Source organism: Pipistrellus kuhlii, unplaced genomic scaffold (genome assembly GCF_014108245.1).
Source record: "Pipistrellus kuhlii isolate mPipKuh1 unplaced genomic scaffold, mPipKuh1.p scaffold_m20_p_153, whole genome shotgun sequence".
NCBI lineage: Eukaryota > Metazoa > Chordata > Mammalia > Chiroptera > Vespertilionidae > Pipistrellus > Pipistrellus kuhlii.
This window is the reverse complement of record NW_023425464.1, coordinates 137,093-162,050: the sequence shown is the minus strand read 5'-3', so window position 1 is coordinate 162,050 and position 24,958 is coordinate 137,093. Positions and strand designations below refer to the sequence as shown.

Sequence of the window (24,958 nt, the reverse complement as noted above, 5' to 3'; positions counted from 1 at the left end):
CAGAAGGGAATTAGAGAAAAGGAGGTTTTGTTCTGTAGCGTGTTCTTGGTGAGTAGCCTAAAGTTAAAGGATTTTTACCCGGTCTCAATAGCACCACAGGAGAAGTCCCTCAGCAACTAATGAACATTGCTTGTTCTCTCTTCGTTCTGATTTACACCAAGTCCAAAAGGGATTGCACTGGTTCTGGCTTTCCACTCACGGGAAAAAAAAATAAAATGACTGTAAGGTCATTTGAATCATTCTTTACCTTTCAATAGATTAAATCTGACGTTATTACAGCCCGAGATTGTTCTTTTTGTTTTTGAATGAGTAACGCAGCTTTCCCCTCCTGCCCCGCTTCTGGCCCCCTCGCCTCTCCCCTTCCTTCCCTTCTTTCTTTCTTAAATACACAGCCCTTCGGAGCACTGAACGTGCTGTTTAGACTCGGGCCCTCACCGCCGCGCAGACGGAGCTGTAGCTGTGCACTGATAAAGCACCTTCCATTTAGGGGGTCGCGAGGCGAGGGCACCTTGTCAGCCCCTGAAACACTGTCAATAAAGCCCGACTGTCATGTGGTGAAGGTGGCAATTAGTCCCTGCCTGAGCTGACGCCCCTCGCCCTCGCTGGAATGGGCCCCGATTTACGTATAAAATATCCCCCCCGTCTCACAGGGCTCCCCCAAATCACCTCACCGGAGAGGAAGAGAGAATTTGGCAGATATCAGCAGAGTAACAGCAAACAACAAATTAGTAACTACGTACTTTAATGTTCAACATTCATAATTGCACAGAGTATCGCTGATCACTTAAATAATACATGTCAGTTAACCTAACGCGGAAACGAGTAAAGTCAAACATTCAAAGCAATACCTTGAGCGTGTAAAAACCGCGAGTGCCACTTAGCACCCGGAGTGCGGAGTCAGAACAGGTCTTTAGGAATCGTTACTTAAAATCCTTACCAACAGGGCAAAGCACTATGGAGAACAACACGTAAACACACGGCCTGCCAGACGGCTCGGCTGAACGCACGGCCGTTCTGAGGGGTTTGGCTAACCTGACTTTCCACCTACACACAGCCGTTTCCAACACTCGAGTGTCGTTTGGTGATGGGGATGCAGAAGGGGAAGGAAGGGGGCTACCAGTGACCCTCAAAACTGAATCCAGCAGGGAAACCTAAACTCCTGACTCGTCAACTTTAAAATGGCATAACCAGAACTCTGTGACAGAGAAAACATTTTCTTTTTCTCCTTAAAAATGCGCGTGTGTCAAAAAGGCTGGAAATCTTGTCTGTGCTAGGGGAAAGCTGAGGGTGGAAAAATTTGCATTAAAAAAAATGTATGTTGTAAAGAAAATAAAAAGCCAGAGCGTTCTGGCATTAGCAAAAGGGCTGCGCTAGTTCTCAGGCAATAAATTTATGGGGAAACATGACAGGCTCCTCATTAAAGCTATGTGTACGTTGGCTGAATTTTATACAAGATTCTTGAATCTTGTGGAAAACTGGGCATGGCTTGACATCTGAACAATGTCGCTGGTTTGTTTGATTTCTAAAGCGTTGGAAAATGTTATACTTTGGAAATCAAGGAGAGAGGAATAAACATACTGAAAGAGCACTGGGCTGAATCGGAAAGTTCTTTTTCCATATGGATCTATGAGATATTTATTACCTTTACTTCTCTTACAAACACAGCCCCCTTGGCTAGAAATACTGTGGTCCTTTTTTCTTTTTCTTTTTTTTTTTCCTGATGGCGAGAAAATAGTGCCGTGAAGGCGAATCTTACCCAGCAGCGGTAACCACCTAAGGATAGGCAATTTTCAGTTGGCTTTTCAGAAGCTGGTTGCCATGACAAAAAGCACAATTTATTCCTCAGTTCCTTATCACAGCTACAGATCACAGACCATAAAAATTAACAAGGCTCTCTTCCTTTTCCTGATGATTTCAGAGTTCCTCATCCTTACCTGAGGTCTTTTGTTCCCCCAATTAAATGGAACGAATGTCAGTCATCTAGCAATTCAATTAATGCTGATTCAAAATTCTGGCCCAAACCAGAATCTATAATCACAACCTCCTAATCACAGCTCAGCCACGAGAATGAAAAGTAAGTAGGAAATTGCACTAATTACTCAATTAGACTAATACTGTATTTTAAGCAAGGGCTTAAGGGGCTGTCAGCTCTGACAAAGGGCGCGGAGGGGTCCTCACCTGTGTGCCCTCAGGCCCCCCCTCCCAGCCCCCGGAGCTGATGTTTACCAGGGGCCCTCATGGCTGCTGTCTAAGGTGGGATGGGCAAGTGGGTGATGGAAATTCCTAACAGACCACCCGTGAGGGGCAGCTCCGGGGGCTCTGGACGGCCGGGGTTTCTGGGAGGCCGTGTCCGGTGAAGGCATTGGCTTCAGGAGGAGCTGCTGCGCTGAATCTCAGAATGGAGCGATGCTTGCAGAACCAGCCTCCAAACTCACCGCAGGGCCCGTATCCGCGCTGGGGAGAGCGTCCAGCCTGCGAGCCCCCCTGGGGGCTCCGGGAGGCTGAGAGCTAAGCGTCACCGCACCCCAGGGCCAGCTTCTCAGGCAGCACAGCCTCTCTGGGCAACCTCCGTGGAACTAAGAACATAAGTGGAGAAGAACTGGGGGGGGGAGAACACCCCAGATGTGACTGAAGTATGTACACAGCAGCACGGGATACACACCCAGGCAGGCTGGGCCCTATTTCAAACACGAAACCCCCACCCCCACCCTTACCCCACCCCCACGAGACCCTTTCTTCCCACTCGGTTCCAGAGACGTGAATATGGTGTGGATGGGGGCGGACAGGAGCTGGCGCTGCCTTGGTACGTGTACAAACCCTTCCGGAGCTGGAGACCACACGTGTCCTGGTCTGAAAAGGACCGGCTGGGGAACTGCTCGGGGGTCCGCAAGGAGAGAAAACATTTATTTGAGTGGGACAGACAGTCTTTACTTCCAGGGCTTGCCTTGCAGGTGGCCGCTGCCTTGGGAGCGGGGGCTGGCGTGGCCGGCGGGGCCCCCGGAGGACAGGCCCTGGCTGCTGCCGCGGGAGCTGGGCGCCTTGGAGTCTCTGGCCGAGGCGTTAGCCTGGCTCAGCCGGCCTGAGGGGGCAAGGAAGCAGGGAGAGGGCTGCAGGAATGGCCCCTGGGACAACCTGCCAAGCACACTGTTAAGTCAATGAGGTCTTATACTACAACCACTTTTAAGCTAATGAAGTCGTACTCAGTATTCACGTAAAGCTAAGACATGCTGTTAATCTTGTGAACCAACTTAACGGTGGGGAAAAGGGCAGAGACGAAAGGAAACCCAGGCAAGCTAGCCTGCCCCACCTTCCTTCTAGGCAGAGAAGTGAGCAGGAGCGTTAGAGGGCAGAGAGGAGGAGGCAGTGTGCAGGGGAAAGGCCTGAAGTGGTTTGTGTGTTTAGAAGCAACAGAAGGAAATGAAGACTTCAAGCAGGACTCTGGATGCTTGAGCCTGGCCTCTCAACTCTGCCTGAGACACACACTTTGATCAAGTCTCTTCTCTCCTGTCTGTGCACCATGCCTAATTCTTGTCACAATCTTGGCTAGCCTTCACTTGCTCCTCCCCCCCCCCCCACACCCCCCACATAGCTCCTGTACCCTTCCAAAATATTGAAAGACACTGAATATATTACACGGGATCACAAATATCAAGCTCTACAGAAAGTGTCATCTCTAAAGGTCAACGTGTCTTACTGAGACTGTCTGTCGGGCCCTGCTCCTCTTCCAGGTAATATTCTATCTTTTTGAGGTCTTCTGGGGTGAATCTCCACTTATTCTCCGCCGGCGGGGGCGGCACCTTGGGGCTGGATCGTTTCCGGGCAGAACCAGGAGGAAGGGCTTGCTGGCAAGATGCTGGCAGGGAACCTGTCATCAGTCCTTCGGGGAATTTCTGAGCTAGGACTTTGAGACCTGGGTGTGGGGGAGCGGAGAAAAAGCAGCGTTACCACCGTGAGGCCCGGGCGAAACCCGGCGAGGGGCCCGCAGGCCTCCTAATCTCCGGTTTCCACGTCGAGGCCAGCACAGGGACGCCGAAGTCTCCCTCAACTGCTTCTCCATTAAGGAAATTACCCCAGAAAATGTCGCTTGTTATGTGGGATTCTGAGAATTCCACCAGAAATCCTCCTGCGTAAGTCCTCGGCATCAAAGCTCCCTCACGGGGCCCTGATGCAGGCAGCATTTCAGGAATGTAAAACACGCGCCCACAGAGCACAGGGAGGCCTCGCAGAACTGCCTCCGTCCAGCCCTCTCTTTCCACAGCGCGGGCAGACCCGCTTCTATGGCGCTGCGCTTCACTGCACCTCACAGATGTTGTCTATTTTTATTTCCTACAAACTGAAGGCAAGACCCTCTGTCAGCAATAAGATTATGACCCGCTTTACGGGGATCCTTGCTTGGTAGTGGGGATCTGCGTGTGCCCGAGGTATGCCTGCACTGAACCCTGAGCTCCCAGGACAGAGGGGCTGGAGTGGGGGTGAAGGATCGTGAGCCCCGATCGCAGCCTTTAGGGTCCGGCTCGCTCGCTCACCTCCGGAAAGCATGAAGAGGTTTTCGAATCCCCGCTCGCACATGGTGGTGGCCGCCTGGCTGGCCAGCCTCTCGTCGTCGTCGTACAGAATGATGATCTTGCCGTGAGCATTTTTCTGAGAGTCAGACGGGTTAAGGTTTGACCACGCTGAGGTAATGCTTCTAACTACAAGAAATCCCCAAGGAGCAGAGAGCTGTCCCGGTTCAGCTTTCTGAATTCAGGGCGACACCGGACGGTCCCTCTCTTTACCCATCACACTGGCAATTGGTAGAGCTCTTCCTGACAGGGAACCACCGGAGTTGGTATTCTTTTCTCTTAAAAACTAACAGAACCCCGATTCAAGACGCACTAGGGCAGTGTTTTTCAACCTTTTTTGGGCAAAGGCACACTTGTTTCATGAAAAAAAATCACGAGGCACACCACCATTAGAAAATGTTAAAAAATTTAACTCTGTGCCTATATTGACTATATATAAAGTAATTCTCTTGAATAGGAATCAAATAAACACAAAGAAAGTATTTTATAATTACTTTATTATGAAATATTAAGTAAACAAAATAGTGAAAAATTATAAAATTCTTGTCTTGTCTGCACCTACGGCACACCAGGCAACATCTAGTGTGCCGCGGAACAGCGGTTGAAAAACGCTGCACTAGGGCACTGTACCCCCTTTAGCTCTGTGAGCCTCACAGCCCTGGAGGGTGAGTATTACAAGTCCGTTCTACAGGCAAGGAAGTAGAAAAACTTTTATGTTCAATATGCTCTAATGGAGCTTGTTTATCATAGTAAAAAAAAAAAAAAAAGCCTACAATAAAGAGAACATTTTAGTCAATTATAGTACATCTGAAGGCATTTACACTACATCAAAAATGGAGTTTATAAAGGCCGTGTGTTAGTGTGACAAAGTACACTGTAATATCAAGTGCGGAAAAAGCAAGATACTAAGTTATATAGACAGTATGATTTCTACTTTGTTAAAACATGCATAGAAGACAGTCTAGAGTAAAATATACAAAAAATGTAATAAGTGTTCAAATGGGTGATTATAAAATATTTCCATTATAAAATATTTTCTTTCTCAGATATTCTAGCATTTAAATTATTTTCTACTTGTATGATTTTTATGAGCAAAAATATTAAAATTTTAAGAAGAAAAAAGTTAAAATAGAAGGAAGAAAATTTACTTAAATTTTACTTGGGAAAGCTTTTGGGGGGAAAATGTCTTAGGACTCTTTTGAGAGAGAAGAAGGGAGAGAGAGAGAAACATCAGTGTGAGAGTGAAACAACTATTGGCTAACTGCTGCATGCTCCCCACCAGAAAACAAGCCCACAACCAGGGATGTGCCCTGCCCGGGAATCAAACCTGGTACCTTTCGGTGCACTGAACAATGCCCAATCAACTGAGCCACACCGGCCAGGACAGGCCTAATTCTTAATGGGTCATAACCTTTAACCTGTTCTTTGGCCTGGTGCAGTATGGCTTGGAACCATCTGCCATCATAGTTAGCATACTCAGTAACAGCTAAGAATCGAAATTCTAAAATATGCCAAGATAAGCTAATTAGTATAACAAGTCATTCACACATTGCATCTCCATCTTTTGGATAAGATCAAGTGACGTGACAAAAGTCCTTCACAGAGTTTTCCTACCAGGGACGATTCTTGGTAAGTTTGATTATTACAAACCTCATCATCACCCAACACCTTAAAATGCAACAAAGGATACATATTCAAGAATATCATTTGAATAAGGGTTCATTGTTCTAGACAGAGTTGCGATTGGGTAACTGTAAGCTGCAAAGAAAGGAAAATTAGGAAGTCTGTAGCTCTCCTAGTACAACGTGGCCCCTACCCCACCCATTGGGTTTAAAGTCTCACTGAGAGCTTAAAGAAATATATTCAAAATCAACAAGCCATAAGCCTAAATACTTTTGTGAAAGAAAAGAAACAGGACACGATAAACGAAATCTGAAGCTTTACTTGACTGTGACTGATGTTAGCTGGGCCCGGTGAAAGCGTCACCGGCCTGCCCCTCTGTGTTATGGCAAAGCCAGCTCACCACGGGCCGGGCTGGCACCTGGCTCCTTAACTGCTGACCATGGGAGGCGGTCAGGGGGCCAGGGTGCAAGAATGGGCGGTGTTGCTGGGAGCGAAACACTCTGAGGCTGCCTTTCTCTTACCTCCGACAATGTGGCCCTGCTGGTAAGAGTCTCTATCGCGCACATCTAGCAGCAGGAAGGGGCAGTCGGGATACGGCTTGTCTCTGCTGTTGGGCTCTGCTTTCTTCACCAGCCCTTTGTCTAGATCCAGCTCTCCAACACCACTGATGACGCTGCAAGTGGAAAAGTAGGTCAGTGGCAACTGGTCTTAAAGGTCAGACGCTCTTTTTCAGAATAGCGAGAGAGGGCTCGGTGTCTTTTTAAAAGACACCTCAGAGAACAAGGAAAATGGGTATAGTGTCTCAGTTCTGCTTCTGAACACAAGATCCTGTGGATTCCTGTTCTATCTCGCTGGACCCCGAGGAGAGGGTCCATGCTTACCTCCCGACAATGTATGCTGAGTCATTAGCCTGGCTGAAGGGGTAGAAACTGGAGGGCGCATGCTGCCTCCAGCAATCAGGGCAGCATTCAGAGAAAGAAGAGGTGGACGATTAACCCAGTGGAATTTTGAAAGCAGAGCAAAAGGGGAAAGAGTAAGGTCCATGGGGCAGGATAAATGAAGGCGTTTCTATATGTAATGTAAAGCAACGGCAATGTTTTCGTTTATTCATACCGTCTATCCAATATGGATTTTGAACCTTAATGTTTCTAGTAGCTATGTGTACTTACTTCCATTTGATAGGTTATGATGTTGAGGTTGAAGAGGGTTTTAGATTTGGTGACACTCATACAATCAGACACAGGAAACGCTAGAATTAAAATGAGGGAGTTGACCACTGATAGCTCTATTATAAGGTTATAAAAATCACTAAAATTGGTCACCATATTAATATAGGAAAAATGGGGTTAAAACACGGATCAAAGAAATGAGAAGAGGAGGTGTGATGAACAAAATGGCAAGTAGTGGAGGGTCTCTATTAGAAGATGATTACTTTCCTGGAAAATATGAAGACATGTATGCCAAACCACAGACTGACATGCAGTATAGTTCCCACCACAGCAAGTCCAATTCTGCACTTAAATCTGCTAAGCATTATAACTATATGCCATGTAGTGCATATTTTGTTGAACCACAGGAGCCGAAACTCTACCCTCAATGGAAGTCTCGTTAGTCTATCTTGTTTTGAATACAATTTTAGAGTCCTGGCACAAAAGTAGTTATAAAAATAATAATAATGGTATAGATGATAGCAGTTATTTCACTAGTTGGACTATTTTACCAGTAGAAGGGATGGGTATGTGCCAAAAATTAGCATCGTCTTATAATCAACAGTTACTATTTGCGAGAAAGTGTTACGTCACAGGGTTTGGAAGAAGGACCAGCCACGTGCAGCTGGAGAATCGACACCGATGGCTGCTTGGCTGCTCTCCCTCTTCTTTGCACCTATGCACTAGCTGAGCCCTGTGGGTGCCTCTCCATTTTCCTTCTCATTCTAGTCAGGGTACTTATATGGGGCGACAGACAGAAAAGGCGAAGAGAATCACGCTCTCTGAGTCAAAAGACAGTAGTTGTAAAGCTTGTTCCTGATAGCAAACGTGCATACAGGAGGGCTGAGAAGAGTGGAAGCGAGGTGTGAAAATGAATGCTCTCCCATCAACAGAGTCTTAGGTTAACCGATGACGGAGGATGCTGTGTGAAGGTTCAGGAGGAGGCATTTACGTAAAGAGAAAGCAGAAGGCTGGGTGAGAATGTGGGGCTTCACCATCGCCAATGTGAGGTAAGGAAGCCACTGAAATCGGCCTCTAGAGCCCAATATGAAGGGGAAGATGCAGGGCAAGCACGGATCCGATCGGAGTACCTCTGGAGTGTGGAGCGACTGGAGTCCCCCGCTCCCACGCTGTTGATGAACTGGACAGGGCTCGGCGACTGCTCACTGGGGCTCCCCTTCCCATTGGTGCTGGCAGTGACTTCAGCATCAGGGTCTGAAGTCGCAGAATCATTGTCTAAAATGTGCAAATGAAGAAACAGTGCATTTAGTGGTACACTCTGTGTTTACTTATCAGGCAGAGCCCCTGAAATTAGGTCAAGCAAAGGAACTCACATCACCTTACTTAAATTGTTCTATACATTCTCAAATTAGGTATCTAGGTTCTCAAAATGCCATCTGTGTACCCCAGGAGTCCCCAAGGCCCTTTAAGGGACCTGCAAGGTAGAAATTGTTTTCATAACGATGCTGAGATGTTACTAATCATTTTTACTGTGTTGATATTTGCCCTGATGGTGCAAATAAAATGGTAGATAAAACTGCTAGTGCCTTAGCGAGAGCCAGGGTGGTGGCGTTAAGTTTTATTAGCAATCATCCTGTTTTCACCAACCTGCAATCACAGTTAATATGGCAGTCTCACTTAAAAATCGTCCCTGCTGACGCACTAATAATTAACATCTTTATTAAATTTTACCTTTTTCATATTCTGTGTGATGAAAGGGGAAATTGCACACGGGCAGTTTGCTACATACCCAAGTCCCATGGCTGTCTCAAGAAAAAGCATTAGTCTGATTATTGCTGCTTTTGCCACGAACACCATTTTTACTTGGAAGAAAATCTGAGAAAAACTGGTTACTTAGACTTGTGCATTTGGCAGACATTAAAAAAAATGATCTAAGTGAAAAGTGAACTTGTCATTTCAAGGAAAACAACTGATGGCATTTGTTGCAATGATTACATCTTGAATAAAAATCATAATTTTGAAAGCTATGTGCCATTGGGAGCTTGACTGTTCCCCGTACTTAATGCTTTTTCTGATAAGATAGGCGGCGAGATTGAGAAATGTGGGTTTTTTTTTGATGCTGTGTAATGAAATTTGTCAACATTGGGAACATCTTCATAACTCAGTGAACCAATAATTTTCGCACGACTAAGGCATGATGTTATAAAATCATACACGGATAAAAGATTCATTCAAAGCACAAGACAGACGGATGGCTTTTAATGTAACAGGGTGTGAAAAATTCATTAATATGGTTTCAGATTCTATGTTACAACGAACCTTTAGGAAGCTGTCAGTTGTTGTTTTGGTGTTGTGTCAAAGAAAAATACCCACAATAAGGGAACGGGCTATTAAAACACTCTACCCTTTTATATCTGCAGGTCTGGGTGAGGCCAGGTTTTCTTCTGATGCTTCAACCCAAATAGCATATTGCAACACAATGAACACAGAAGATAGGAGAATCACTGCTTTCTATTAAATCAGACATTAATGAGATTTACCCCCCAAAAAATAAATAATTCCATTCTCAGAAAAATTTTTGTTTTAGAAATATAACTATTTGCATAAAAATATCTTATGTTGGTAATGGGTGAAATAATGAGTAAATATTTTTAAGTTATCCTTAAAATTTTAATACCCTAAACATTAATAGGTATAATTTACATAAACCAAAACTTTTTGAGGTTCTCAATAATTGTTATAGTGTGGAGGGAGATTATTAGAATTTACTGTCCTAACCAGTATAATTAGGGAAGAAATGAGATCTTAATTTGGATATGATAAAATATACAGAGCAACTTCAAGAGACTCCTTTAAGAATAAGGAAAATAAATAGGTGGTTAGATAAAAATATAAATTCTAACAAAGTATTTTTCCTATATACCAATTAGAAAATAATATGAAGATCTCATTTACAATAGCAATTACTGATATACAATATACTTGCCTACAAAATAAACCTAATTAAGAAATGTAAAGGTCCAGTAAAAACCTTTTAATCCTTTATAGGTCTTATAAAAATTTACTTAAGGACATTAACCTGAATAAAGAGAGTGGCATACATTGAATAGTCCTGACTGGATGGCTAAAAGTTAAATGATTTAATCCTTTTTGGACTTATTTTTTAGCCTTAATGCAAATCCCAATAGGATAAAAAATTAAAAAAGTATAAAAGGATTTTAAATATAAGAAGAACAAAAAAAATTATACATACTTATATAAAAATTTAGAGAACCTGACTCATTAAATAGTAACATATTGAAAAGGTAAATGATAAAAGCAATATTCCATTCTAGAACAATAGAATACAATAGAGAACAGAAACAAATCCTAGAAAATATATAAGAAGCTAATATTTGTTCAAGGTAGCATCACAGATCAGTGATAAAGAACTATTTTTCTAGATAGTTGACAGATGATTTCAACAGCTGTCAACTATCTAGAAAAATCAACTTTAGCTAACCTCTCGCATCATATAGAGTGTGTCCCACCCAAAAAAGTATACAGATTTTGAATGATCATAAAGTCAGTGTTTATTAACATACAGTTCATTAAAAAAATTTAAAAGAATCTACAGAGATGAGTAATTTTTGTGTGTGTCAATGCCTGTTTTCAAACTGATGACTGTTCTGGTCCAGGCATTGCTGATAATGTGAAACAATGAAATCACAAATATTAAGAATCATTTTGTTCAGCATTTGTGTGCTCTCAATTTGTCAACTATTGCCGGCTTTGTGCCGTAAACTTTTTTTTATGTATCCCCATAAAAAAAGTCTAGTGGCACTTTAGGGTAAATTTTCTTTGTTCAAAGCTTAGTCTGGCTTCACCCATTATTTCAAATCAGTTAAATTTGAAAAGGACTGAAAATTAAGTGATTGTCAGCTGGTAAAGTGTGCATACACTTTTTTGGGACATGCTATATATGTAACAGATAGATTGATATTAAAACAAAACAAAAATAATAAGCAAACTGATAGGAGAAAATAGAGGTAAATAATTTATCTTATTTTAGAATTTATCTAAAGCAATAAAACAAAACATAACATGATAGGCTGATTTAATCATGCAAACATGCAAATCTCATATAGGTCAAAACCAACAAAAAAATTAAAAGGTGAATAACAAATTAGGAAAAAAATACCTGTAACATATATGGGTGAGGCAAGGTTAATATACTTAATTTACAGAGTTAAAAAAAAATAGCTCTTTAGTTGAAAAAGGATCATGTGTATAAGGTAAAAATGCAAACAACATAAATTCACGTGGAAAGGAAACCTTCTTCCGATTCCAGACGCACGGCCCTCGGGCCTCCTCCCCCAAGGGAACCAGCTTCACATATTTATGTCTCCTTCCAGAAATAAAACATCTACATACTTCTACATATATTTTACTTCCTCCCGTTTTTACATGTCCAGGAGAAGGCGATTCATACTGCTCTACGCTTTGGCTTTTGTTTTGTTGTTTTATTTTTACTTAATAATATAGCTTGAAAATTGTTCCAAATCATCAAGTAAAGATTTTTCTCCTTTATTTCCAAGGCTGTACTGGTTTCCAAAGTAAAAAGATATCATAATTATATAACGCTTTCATAAATCAATAAGTAAAAGGTGAACATTCCGTTAGAAAAAAATGAGAAAGGACCTGTAATATCTTCAAAAGAAATACGTATGACCAATACACACACACACACACACACACACACACACACACACACACCCCTCACTGTCACTGTCAGAGATATTAAAAATAAACCAGGTCAGCAATGGCTAGGATGGGGAGAAACGTGTCTTCTCGCACACTCGGTGGGATGCAGAGGTAGAACCTTCAGGAGAGGCTGTGGAATCAGCATTGAGAGCCTCCAAAACAGTTCTACCCTTTGTCCACCTGCAGCGATTTATCTCTAGGAAATAACCAGAACCACACAAGCACTTACGTATTTACATGGCAGCATTATTCTATAAAAGTGAAAAATTAAAAAAAACAAAAAACGGTAGTGCCTCAGAAAGAGGGAAATAATTAAATCAATTATGGTATGTCCAAAGAGTTGACATTATCTGACCAGATGACCTTTACACTGAAGCTCTGTGAGTCTACTTACTGACACAGGGAAGTCTGCGTGACAAAATGTTAACTGCAGGCAGCATAATACAAAACTACATACAAAGAGTATGCATTTGGGTGGGAGTTAGATAGGGGGGACAATAGACAACAAAATTTAAAACAGGGGTTATTAGTTATTTTAATTTTCTTTATATAGTTTTTGCAGTTTTCTAATTTTCTAAAAATATACTTTTAAGTCAGGGAAAAAATAAACACTACAAAAGGAGATCTTGTAATCCTTCAAAGATAGTCAATATGCAAACAGATACAATCTGTCATACAGGCATTCCGGAGTGAGTTATTATCCGGTGTAGAGCACTAGAAAAACACTAATATTACTCACACATTATGGTGTCCTATTTTACAAGAGCCTATTTTGCCGTGCAAATTCATCTCAGAAGAGAAAATTGCATGAGCCCATATGTCCTGGCGCTGCAATCTCTATAATGAATTAAAAGACCCAATCCAGGTACTTATATAACCAGGTTAAAATTGGGTGTATTTGTACGAGGAGACTCAATTATCTCTATTACAAAGAGCCCTTCTTTCTCCGCTGTGTGAGAGGCATCTGTCAAAGATAAATTCCTGGCTTTTTCAGATTCCCTTTATCCTCGCTAACAAAAACAAGCCCAGGGAAATGACAGTTGAGTTGCACAAATCCAGTGTTCAGACTTCCTGAGAAACTTGTCTTGAAATCAGAAGTCAAATTCCTGGCCTACATCAACCTTAACAAAACACATTCTCCATCAATAAACAGCCACGCATTGATTGGTGAGCGCTTCGGGCTAAAATAAAGACCTTAGCTCTGTGTATGCCTTTCATGAGAGGACAACGGGGAGGTTTTATTTCGACCGGGCATTTAAGAAAGGAAACCTGGAGCCTACCTATCTTTCTGGTCTTATCTCCTACCAGGCACCTATTCCTCCCGCAGACCACAACCAGACTGGATTACTGATTCCCCGGCACGCTGGGAGCTCTCTCTGCTCCCTGCCTGTGCTCAGCCTTTTCTCCTCGATGCCTCTCCTCAGCCAGCGACAGCCTCACCTGCAAGGTCTGGCTCAGGAGCCTTAAGAAAGTCTAGCTGTTTTCTAAAAGGAAAATGCCTTCCCTCCCCGGCACTCCCAGTAGACACTGGCTGCCCCGGGAGACACACAGAGTTGTGTCCTCACGGGCTGTGTCACCTTCAGCAAGTCACTGCACCTCTGGGCTTGGGCTTAAAGAGTACCTTCTTTCAGAGTTTCTGCAAAAATTAAATTTAAAAAATCAGGTGAAGTATCTAGCAATATACATGCATTCGGCAAACGACAGCTTCCTTTCAGTGCTCCATTACGAATTTCTGCCATGTTAGTGATTTTGTGTTTCTGCTATCCTTCTCCTCACCCAACATGCAAACAGATGTGCATGCGTGATTACAAACTCCATGTATGTAGAGCTGGGTTTTAGTCATCCTTGTAGTCTCATAGCACCTAATTCTGTGGCTTGTACATACATAGAAAACACTAAAAATATTTGTTTGAAAAAAAGTAATTAGTATATCCAACACATCTAAAACATTTAAAACGACAAATGCTAGAGCCAGAAAACCATATAGCTTTTTTTTTTTTTTAAAGAAGAAGTAAGAATTAACAATTAAAGCAGCAGATAGCATTTCTCAGAGAGCAACAATTTAATTACGAACAGGTACATCAAAGTCCCCAGTCTCTGCGAAAGCAGCCGCAGAGGGCGGGCGCTTCAGCCAAACGGTCAATCCATTCCTCTCCCGCGGCCTCAATTCTCATTACCTTCTAGTCTTTGAATCTCCTCAGCTGTCACTTCCAGTGTTTGATCTGACAAGGAAGCAACCTGGATGACCTGCGAGAAAAAGGAATGAAATGCGGAGATGTGTCCATGTTTGTTTGTCTCTAAACAGAGGCAAGCCTGTCTTTTACAAAAGACAGGGAACATCAAAGATCTCTTGTTTTAAGGAACTGTCAGTGTCCTCAACTAGAGACTAAATCTCAGGTCTCCTGACTCCGGGAGTGGTCATTACACTGCAGATGACCATTCCAGAAGAAAAAAGTTCATTTAAGACATTGCACAATAAGCTTAAAAAAGGCCAAAAGGACAATTTACAATAGAACAAGAAATATGAATAAGAGTCTAAAACTGCACCCATATATATTCTTGTCCCAACACAACGTGTTATTACTTTTTTTTTTTTAATTTGTTACTGTTGAAAGTATTACACATGCTATACTTTAACATGTTATTTCTTAAAAATGCAATACTTATAATAATAAATTGTATCAGCAATTCTTCATGCAAGAAAGAAATAAATATAACCATGAGTACATTGATTATAACATTGTATACCTAATATAGATTTTTAAAAATCATCATCTGAGGATATTTTTCCGTTTATTTTATTTTATTTTATTTTATTTTGAGAGAGTGGAATGAAGAGGGAGAGACAGACAGAGAGAGAAACATTGATGTGAGAAGAGACATCTCAATTGGTTGCCAACTTGGGACCTTCAGTACGCAGGCTCTATCCACTGAGCCAAACTGGCTAGGGCCTTACATATAGATTTTGAAACAGTTTTTAAAATTTAGCTCATAAGACCCAAGATCCATCTTGAGTTACATCAATGGAACTCTTGTTTGGGTACCAGAGAGACACATGATCCATAATTTTCAAATGAAAGGAAAAAGGGACTTTCCCAAAGTAACAAAATAGCCCAAGAAAGGCTTGTAAAAAGAACTCAGTCATCGAGGGCGATCACCTGGTTTACACAGAGAAAAATGTCCGAACAATCCCGAGTCCAGAATTCTAGATTCTAAATATTAAATTAAATGGACAAGGAAAGAAAAAAACAAAACAAAACAAAACAAAACAAAAACCCCAAAACCACACAAATTTGATGATTTAAAAATAGAATGCACATTTTACTTTATACAATTCTTACCAAAGAAGAGAGAAAAATTTCACCTTGTCCCCCAATGAATACACATATCATACACCAATTAATTCTCTCATAGGTAAGATACAAATAATCAGAAGAAACCCACTGTAAATATTACCTAGAATCAAACTTAGAGATAATCACAAAAAGCAGCACAAATTCGACAAGTTTTATTCCAATGGAGGATCATTAAACTTACCAGTTGGGCAAAGGTGGTAACTTTTAATCTCTTGAAAAGCTCATCTTTTTTGTATCTGTAATCTGAAAAACACAAATATTTTTCTAGAAGTATTCATTATTTCTAATCACCAAGTTATATGGTATATTTCCCAAGTTATTTATATGCTTTTACATACCTTACCTCATTGAATCCTCATGGTATCCTCAAAATTAAAAGTGGTTGGTATTATATAATTTTTTAACCCCTTCTCCTCCCCCCCCCCCCCCCCCCACACACACACACACACACTTTGCTTGGTCCAGTAGAAAGCCTATAATTGAATAGCCACCTCTTGGTGTCTAGAGACTTTATCCCTTGCCTTTATTTCATTAGTCTACCATTTTTCTCTTACTATGCTATCTCTACTTTGGCCATATTGTACCACACTTTTGGAAACTGCTTTGAACTATGTTTAGAATAAAGGGAAACAAACCTGTATATTATAAACAAGGACAGAGACCCTTAAGCTGAGTGGCCCTAGGTCAAACCCTGCCCTGAAAAGAGGACAATTCCATTCCTGACCTGAGGTTACAAACCATGCTAGAGACGCAGGCCAACACCGCCTCCCCGGCCCCCGGCACAATGCTGGGCACACAGTCCTAGATGCAAACCTAGATGCAAACCAGCTTCTATGATCCACCAGGATGTAGACCCAAATAGGCTGACCACAAGCAATAACAAGTGCAGCTCCAGACCATCTTTGGTGTCAGTTTCTCTCCCACTCCACTTCAATAAAAAGCAACCTGGTCAGGTTTGCAAGATGAAAACATTCTGGAGATCTACTGTACAACAAAGTGAATATACTTAACACTACTGAACTGTACACTTACATTGGTAAGATAAATTTTATGGTATATGCTGTTTACAATTAAAGTAAAAATCAACCTAAAACATCAACATGTATACAGTGCTATCCTTACAGTTCTGAGACATAACTCCTCCAATGAGGGTACTCCTGTAATTGTGATAATAATTCTGTGTATCACATTAACCAGTTTTTAAAAAATTTTCAGTCAATATCACTTTATCTAATCTCTGCCCCATAGAGGCATGTTAACAGTTAGCTTCCTTAAACTTTTCTCAAAATGACTGCCGATTCTGAAGTTTTCAGCATTGAAATCCCTCCCACTCTTACCCTTTACTCCTCTCCTCTTGTAGGTGTTTTTATTGGAGCCCAGGGCTCCTTAAAGTCTGTGTCATTACTTCAGAATTATGAAAGGTCAGTTTGCTGGGTAATTACTGTGGCTTTCATAGCACAAAGTTTCATAAGCCAAGACTCCTAGCAACAAAGGAAAGAATTAAGATATTTAAGACTGTTCACCAGGTAAACAGTCTTTTTACCTGGTGAACAGTCTTAATCCTTTCTATGAATTTTCAAAAAAACCAAACCAAACCAAACAAAAACAAACAAACAAAAAACACCCCAGCAAGACCGGATAGTTATTTTGGAGGATAATGTTTGCTTGATTTACCAAACACCTTATGACTCAGAGTCGGGAACTATTACCTTAAAAACTACATGAGATTCTTGTCTTACAGGGAATTAAAGCTTTTCTGTTCTAAAATGTCTTAAAGACAGTGATTTGGCTAATAACTGACTTTTATTTCTAGAAAATTCTTAGAACAGCTTCTTCTGGATACAAGGTAACAAACCTAGATGCAAACCAGCTTCTATGATCCACCAGGATGTAGACCCAAATAGGCTGACCACAAGCAATAACAAGTGCAGCTGAATCACCACCAACCCGTCCACCAAAAGTCACTTATTTAAATCAAAATGGTGATAAATCAGACAATGAAAACAGTCAATTGCTTTCAAGTACTTTGCACTGTGCCATTTACCTACTGATATTCTTTTTGTATAGTTACATAGTTTGAAATACTCCTCCAATTCTTCACATTCTAAGTACATTAAAACCCCCTTTAACTAAGTAGGAATTACCTTAAACAAAAATCTGGTTCAGCTGTATTCTAATGATTGACATTTCTAGTGTCCTCTCACAAGCATGAAAAATCCCAGTGCACATTTGAGCCTCAACTCTACATACCTGGTTCTGGTTTAGAAGGGCAGCCATCACTAGGACTTTCTGACATTATTACTCAGAGACAAAAAGATCAAACCAGACGTTGCACAGTAAGTTTTAAAGTTTATAAAAAGGATGGCTTGGAAAGCTCGGTCAGTCTGTCCTTGCAAGGGAGAACAGAGCTTTAAGAATGGAGCTTCTGCTACTGGTAGCTTCTCCCAACTCCGCGATGGAGACAATTAACCTGCGTTTCAGATATGCTATCAAGTTTTGCTTCTCCAGTAAGTCTGGAGGCTCAGCCTGTCTCTCTCGAGTTACTGGAAGGACAGAGACCTAACTATCTAGGATGTTTCACACTGGGTCCAACTAGTGTCATCTAACCACCAGAAGCCAAGAATACCCTTTGTAAGTGGTCAATAGACACAGAGTGTCTGTTCTCCCCAGGCAGAGTTGAAAGAATATTCAGATTACAAAAGAATTCTGAGTTTTTCAGGGTTTTGTTAAAACACGTTATTAGCAAAGGGAAGTTGGGCTCACAGTGGAAGACAAATCAAAGGAAGTAACAGAACGAGGTTTGTGATTTCACAGAAAGACATGGCATCTAAGGTAATCCGAGAAAAGGGATGGGTCTAGGGTGTCCTGAAACAAGGCAATATTCTCCTCCCTTTGACCCAAAAGAACCCCTACAACAGAAAATGGGATAAGAGAAGGAAATATCGTCCAAAATGTAGATCCCAAACCAGAATCTGAAGTAATTCTAGTCAGGGAATCAGCACAAAGTGTGTGAAACCAGGTGAGAGGAACCTCCTGTCTTCCTAAAAGGAAGCCCTCAACTTCTAAAGAGAAAAGCATTTTCAAGGACTCCGTTCCAGAGGTATTTCTTTGGGGAGAAAAGCTCCATTTAAAGTTTAGATGTTAAAGAGACCACATTGTGCTTTTTGAGAAATGTTTTAAACAGGGTTTCCGCAACCTGGGTGGAACAAGACATTTTTAGGGGACACATTTTGGTGTGGACATGTGAGCTTTTATGCTCAGCGACAAATGGATAGGAGGTGAGAGACTACACACCGAATCCGAAGCAGTCCGGCTGGATTTTCCTGCCATGGATGAATAATAATGCAGCCCAGGTGAGTACACAAGATTATTTTCTTCTCTTAAAATGTTAATATATCCTTAAAACACATACTTATACAATATAAAGTGCAATACAATGTATAAACTATAATATAGAACATAGAAGAAGAAAAGAAAGGGCTACGGTGACATTGCACATTAGGAAACCAATGTCTCCAGCATTAGGCCTATAGCTCGCTGAGGCAAACAGTGGAGTGAGCAGAAAGCTGCTCCAGAGTCCACATCTATTATCTGGGGTTTCTCAGCAATTCAAAGGGAACAGAAACATTATCATTTAAATTAAAAGGCCTGCTGTGTGAAAACAAAGTTCTCTGAATTCTGGATTTGTAGTAATCTCTTCCCAGAAGATGTATATTACCAGAGCCAACTTCTGAACCGTTATCTGAGGGAGTCCCCCCCCCCCCCCCCCCCCGCATTAGCTAAATACTCCCCTCCACTGCGTTCCATTGGAGACAGGCGCAAATCCCTCTGAGGAGGGAGATGTCTCTGCTGCTTCTTTAAGTCTGGCCTTGATGTGTACATTTAACATCTGTTTGGACACAGACTGAAAAAATCATGATTTTGTACAAGAGCAATACACTCAGTGACGAGTGGCGTATCTTTGCAGAAGATTCGTTTTTAAAGAGAATGGGCATGAAATATGATTTTTAATTAAAAGAAAGCAGACTACAATGAATTTATAATGTATCACATCACTTTAGGAATAAGCGCTTTCTCATCTCTAAGGCTTTCATGAGTACTAATTTATAATCAGAAGAATGTTATGAAATGAGATATTATTACTCCTATCTCAGGTATAGAGAAAGCAGGAAAGATTAAGTACCTTGAAAAAGGCTAAGAAGACTGTAGAACAATGAAACGAAAGCGCAGGTTCTCACTGCTCCCTCTGCGTTCCCACAGGAACATCTCCTCTGAGGACTAAGTCAGGCACAACTCGACCCACAAGCCACAGTCCTCGCAGCTCGCCAGGAAGGTACAGTGTTTCCCACATCTCTCCAGCCACCGGCCAGTGGGCTCCCAAAGCTCTCCGAGTGTGTCAGTTATAGAGTATGATTAGGATTGTTAATAACCAACTGATAGAGCTACTGCAGGGGTCCATTATGCCAGCCCATCAATAGTGCCACTTACTTTTTTTGATCTCTTCTAGCTTCTCAATGTATTTAGTCATACTGTTACCTAAAAAAGAGAATAAAGATTTTAGATATGTTTTTAATGGAAGGAAATCAATAACACTGTGAAAATGGAGTACAAGTATTCCCTAAGCCTTCCTATCCTGTTCTTACAGAATTGCAGGAGGCAAATGGACCACACAGAGTAATAATCTTTTTTGGATTATACAGTGCCATTAAAGGCTGATGAATCATGGGAAATGTCTGGTCAAATGTGTTAAGTTGGGGTACATACCCAATAAACATTAAGAAGTCTCAGGTAGTAAAGATGATAATTTGATGTAATTTTTTTTCCTTTTTGAGTCAAGGCTTTCCTCCCTTTATTCCTTCCATAATCTTTATGTGGGAGAAGGAAGGAGAGAGGCAATGATCTTCAGATGTCTAAAATGTGCCTTTGTGGCTACCCAAGCCACCCTTCCCTCTCCACTTAAGTCTTGTGGTTTCCCTCTTTCCTAAACTTGGCCTTCCTCTGTTCATGCTGATGCTGCAGCCTGAGCGAGACCACACAGTCTGTACCCTGGAATTCACGGTGGATTTGATTTGCTGAGAAAGAACAGCAGATTCCCACAGTGTGGAGAGTCCTCATGTTTTATAGCCTGGTTCTACAATACTAAGTTCCAGCCGCGGTGGGTTGGAGCGTTTTCGTACATTAAAACTGGGCCAGGATCATTCTGGTTTCTGAATGAACTACAGTCTGGTTCTCAAGCCAGAGGTGATTTTTCACTTGGACATGCTTTCCTTTGCTTCAAGTCAATAGAGCAAGCTCTATCTGGCACCTAAAAGGTATAGCAAAGAGAGAAAAACATGCAAAATAATTTATTTCTAAAATTGTGCTGCAAACTTTTAGACCTTGACGAGCCCAACTTCAGATAACAAAATGCGTTTCAATGAATGCCAAGAACAACTGTTTTTAAGGAGAATTCTGCATTTTCCTTCATGCGTAAGTCAGAAGCAGAGAAAGAAAAGTCTTGCTCTGAAACCCAAATTCATTTTCAAAAATAACTTATGCCATTTGTTACTATTCATCATGGAACTGAATCCCACTGAGCTACATTTCGTTCCCATCTGAAGACACACACTCTCTGGGATCTGGACTCGGTGTGCAGCCTCAGAGCCGGAGTCTCCTTCCAAAGCTCAGAGGCAGAATTGCCTGCGCCTTCTCAAGAGACGAATAAGAGACCACATAGCCCCAGGGAGCAGGATCAGAATCAAATAAGATCTTTTCTAGGTTCTTCAGGCTGGAACTGACTCGAGACGTGACCAGATTCCCAGAGTGGAAACCATGATTCTTCCCAGCACTCTTCCTCCCTCTCCCTGCAGCTCTGAGCTCAGGTGGGAGCGGTGTGGTCAGCGCAGCTGGGGAAGGAGACAGGGCACACAGTGTGCTGCTCAGCACCCTGCAGGCTCATTCTTAAACTACTTTACATAACAGCGTTGGTCCTATGTCCCCGAGGCCCTGGCAGCCGCATGTTGCTGGCATGCAGGGTTCTTTCGGCCAGGGCAGCTTCAGACGGTCTCATCAGAATACCAAGGCACAGAGAAAGAGGCCTGGCTTGTCCTGACACAGCAAGTGAGTGACTAGATTAACAAAGTAGTCCTTTGTGAATCTAACATGGCTCACAGAAACACATGGCTTCTCCGGTGGCAATGTTTGAAAAACACCATTTAACTGTGAGGTAAATATGTAGGAAGTGTTACTTCCTTCACAGAAGCAGGTGGGAAGCATTTTATGTTCTAAATCCCCCAGGGCATACTATGCATGGAAAATAATAGCCAACCTTATGATATAGCCTTTGTTAGGAAAACATTGCATTTCCTGCCCAGGCTGATTTGGATAGAGAGTCGGCCGGTGGGCTGAAGAGTCTCGGGTTCGATTCCGGTCACGGGCACATACCTGGGTTGCAGGCTCCTTGAGGGCACATGCGGGAGGCAACCAAGCTATTGTCTCTCTCACATCAATGTTTCTCTCTCTGCCTCTCCCCCTCCCTTCCACTCTTTCTAAAAAGCAATGGGAAAATATCCTCGGGTGAGGATTAACAAACAAAAGACCACGTTGCATTTTCACTAACACTCAATTATCACCATTTTCAGAGCATTTACACAGCAATTCATCTTTGGACCAGCAGTGCCTCACAACAAGCTGGCACTCCCACCGTTTGTTTTTCCCACTGGAGGAAAAGGCAGGGAAACAAAGTCTTTTGCTCAGGTAAACAAATGTTTGGCAAAATTAAGAACAAATCTAAGGGGTCCATTGATAAAAAGCTGTTTTCACTAAAGATATTTATTCTATCCACATAGGAAGGAAAAAAAAGAAAGAGGTGGATTTCTGCATTGTCCCCGTTGGAGAACTGAGGCAGCAGGATGGCTGACTAATGACACTTCAGAAGGTATGAAAAGTAGTATCCCACCCCTCTTCATATAAAGTCTCACTAATTAGCTTATCTTACCAGATCTAATTTCATCTAAAAATAGTTTTCGGACTACCTTTTGAAAAGACTAGAAATAAAACAATTCTATAATTGATTAACTTGTAAACATCTTTGTTTTATACAAGAGTAAGGAGCCTAAAGGAATATCAGCAAACCAGTTTTTAAAAGAATTAAAATTACAATTGTTGCACGATAAATTTCCCTAGACAAGATTTTGATTAAAAACAAACAAACAAAAAAAAAAAGGTCAGTGGCTTCCAACTGCTTACCAGCTAAAATTTAAACTCCTTGCCCTAGTGTTGAAGGCACCAATATCTTACCTACACTTCAATCTTTTTTTTTTTTAATGTATTCTATTGATTTTTTACAGAGAGGAAGGGAGAGGAATAGAGCTAGAAACATCGATGAGAGAGAAACATTGACCAGCTGCCTCCTGTACACCCCCTACCGGAGATGTGCCCGCAACCAAGGTACATGCCCTTGACCGGAATCAAACCTGGGACCTTTTCAGTCCGCAGACCGACGCTCTATCCACTGAGCCAAACTGGTTTCGGCTACACTTTAATCTTGCCTTAATTACCAAACTTGACAAAATCTCTGTTAGTCTTGAATTCTTGAACATGTCACCTTGTCCATGTAATCATAATAGCTCACCAGCTGGGAGGGACCTTTGCATCCTCTGCGCTTGGCTTTCCACTCACAGGCATTTATCATTTCACTGCCTTATTTGTGTGCAAGTTTAGCTATCTTATTATTGGGAAAGCCAAGGACTATTTACACACACACACACACACACACACACACACCACACACCACACACCACACACAAAGAGAGTCTTTCTCTCTTCCATTGTCTAGCAAATGAGGCACTAAAAGATACCTGAAGAATCCTGGCGAGTTATTTTCATAATGCAAACACTCATACCACAATCTGGTTTGAGTTTTGTACACCCGCTTTTATTTAAAAGTACAACCTGATTTATATGCAGTATCCGTTAAATACTACCTATACGACCCATATTGTTTCACGAGTCAGGTAACCGAGAAATGTATAAGGTGGTATTTAATTTCCACTTAGTTTACAACTTACGTTGCAACAAAAGATTTATTTATAAACTTTTTCAATTTGAACCAAGAGAAAGAGACAACCCAACTATATCAATAGTGTTATGCAAAGATAGAGCATAGTCGATGAATTAAGTGACTTATTCAGTATATTTTTTCCTTTCTTTTCTGATAATTTAATAACATTATTTGCACTAAGCTGGTAAGAAAAGCAAGTGATTTTGAGCAGCAGTAATCTAAAGTGAGATTTATAAGGCAGACCCGGTTGCTAAGAGACAACTCCATTGCTTTATTTTTCTTCAATATTCCCCTCCTCTATGGAGAAGTTCTTTTGGCTCAGAAGGAGCAGAAAGCGTGAAAGAGGCACAGTGGTCCTTTGTTAATCTCAATAAGTTATAGGAGTGTATAGTGCTTTCTGGTTTGTGAAAGGCTTTCACATACATTTCTCCCTTTGACATAAGAAAAGGAATTAAATGCTGAAAAAGATGAAGAGTACCTAGACGGTAATGAGTTTGACTGCTACAGATCAAGGTTATTAGCAAAAATTCAGGAAAAGTAAAGACTAAAGAAAAAAAAAGAAAATGCTAGTTTGTGCAGAGATAATAGAAGGCGAATAAAAAAAATAAGGCTAGAAGACACTGAGTAGAGAAGGCTACAGGATTTCAGAGAGCTAAAGAAATTTGAAATGAGACTGAAAATGGAGTGAAATGAGGGGATAATACAAGCGATGAAAGAGTGTAGGGGACTAACAAAGGGGGAGCCCCGTGGCTTGGAAAGTGTTCCTTAATCAGCCCACAGCGCTGCGGAGCAGAAACACAGAGAGGGTGCTTGGGAACAAACGAGAACCCTGCAGTGGAAACTGAACAAAACGCAGCCAGGGGCTTCAGCAGAGGCATAATCCATTCATGGAACAGTCTGGCAATGCTGGGGAGCTGGTAAGAGACACCCAGGCACCTATGGAACAAAAGAAATATTTGAAGTTCAAAATAATTCTGAAATTCCTAGCCATGGCGATACACTGGTGTTTGAGTTCATAAGAGAAGTAGAATCCGAAGTAGAGACATAAAAAACAAATCTTTACCAAGGAAGGAGGGACCCATCTTTGAAGAACTCAGTAGCCACTGATTTGGGTGAAGACAGGAGATACCAGAAAATTCTTGATTTCTTGTGATTAACTCTGAATTACTCATTGCTTGATCAGAAGAGATCAAAGACCTAGCTATTTAGCCTGGAAATGAGAAATGCTCACTCATTCCGTGCCTGTTTCTATGGCTCTGATGGCAGAGCTTAACACACCGCAGATGGGAACTCTTCACGCTCACTTGGGCTATACGGTCACTCTTGTGTTTTCTTAACCAGGTCTCCTCACCCTTGGCGCCTTGTAGCATACATATAAGTGACGATATCTGGACAGAACACAGGTTTGCATTGTCTCAGGTTCTGATGGCTACCAAGAGGGCTGAAGGGTCTGTAGTATAACTT

At 41.6% G+C, this 24,958-nt stretch overlaps 1 protein-coding gene across 5 annotated transcripts in view; it reads right to left on the bottom strand.

Annotated features, from left to right (window-relative positions):
* Positions 1-24,958, bottom strand: part of CEP41 (centrosomal protein 41) — a 53,267-nt gene that overhangs the window by 14,276 nt on the left and 14,033 nt on the right. For 2 of the 5 annotated variants that reach the window (XM_036439443.2, XM_036439445.2), the window contains 9 exons: positions 19,942-19,989; positions 15,635-15,696; positions 14,275-14,344; positions 8,485-8,629; positions 6,707-6,858; positions 6,253-6,320; positions 4,527-4,641; positions 3,695-3,910; positions 730-3,079 (listed from right to left, as the gene is read on the bottom strand). In XM_036439443.2, coding sequence (XP_036295336.1) covers positions 2,928-3,079; positions 3,695-3,910; positions 4,527-4,641; positions 6,253-6,320; positions 6,707-6,858; positions 8,485-8,629; positions 14,275-14,344; positions 15,635-15,696; positions 19,942-19,989 — 1,028 coding nt within the window. In that variant the 3' untranslated portion in view covers positions 730-2,927. Of the gene's footprint in view, positions 1-729; positions 3,080-3,694; positions 3,911-4,526; positions 4,642-6,252; positions 6,321-6,706; positions 6,859-8,484; positions 8,630-14,274; positions 14,345-15,634; positions 15,697-19,941; positions 19,990-20,630; positions 20,759-23,498; positions 24,431-24,958 lie in introns of those variants that run through there. The other 3 variants (XM_045582253.1, XR_006741765.1, XM_045582254.1) reach the window with 3 other exon arrangements.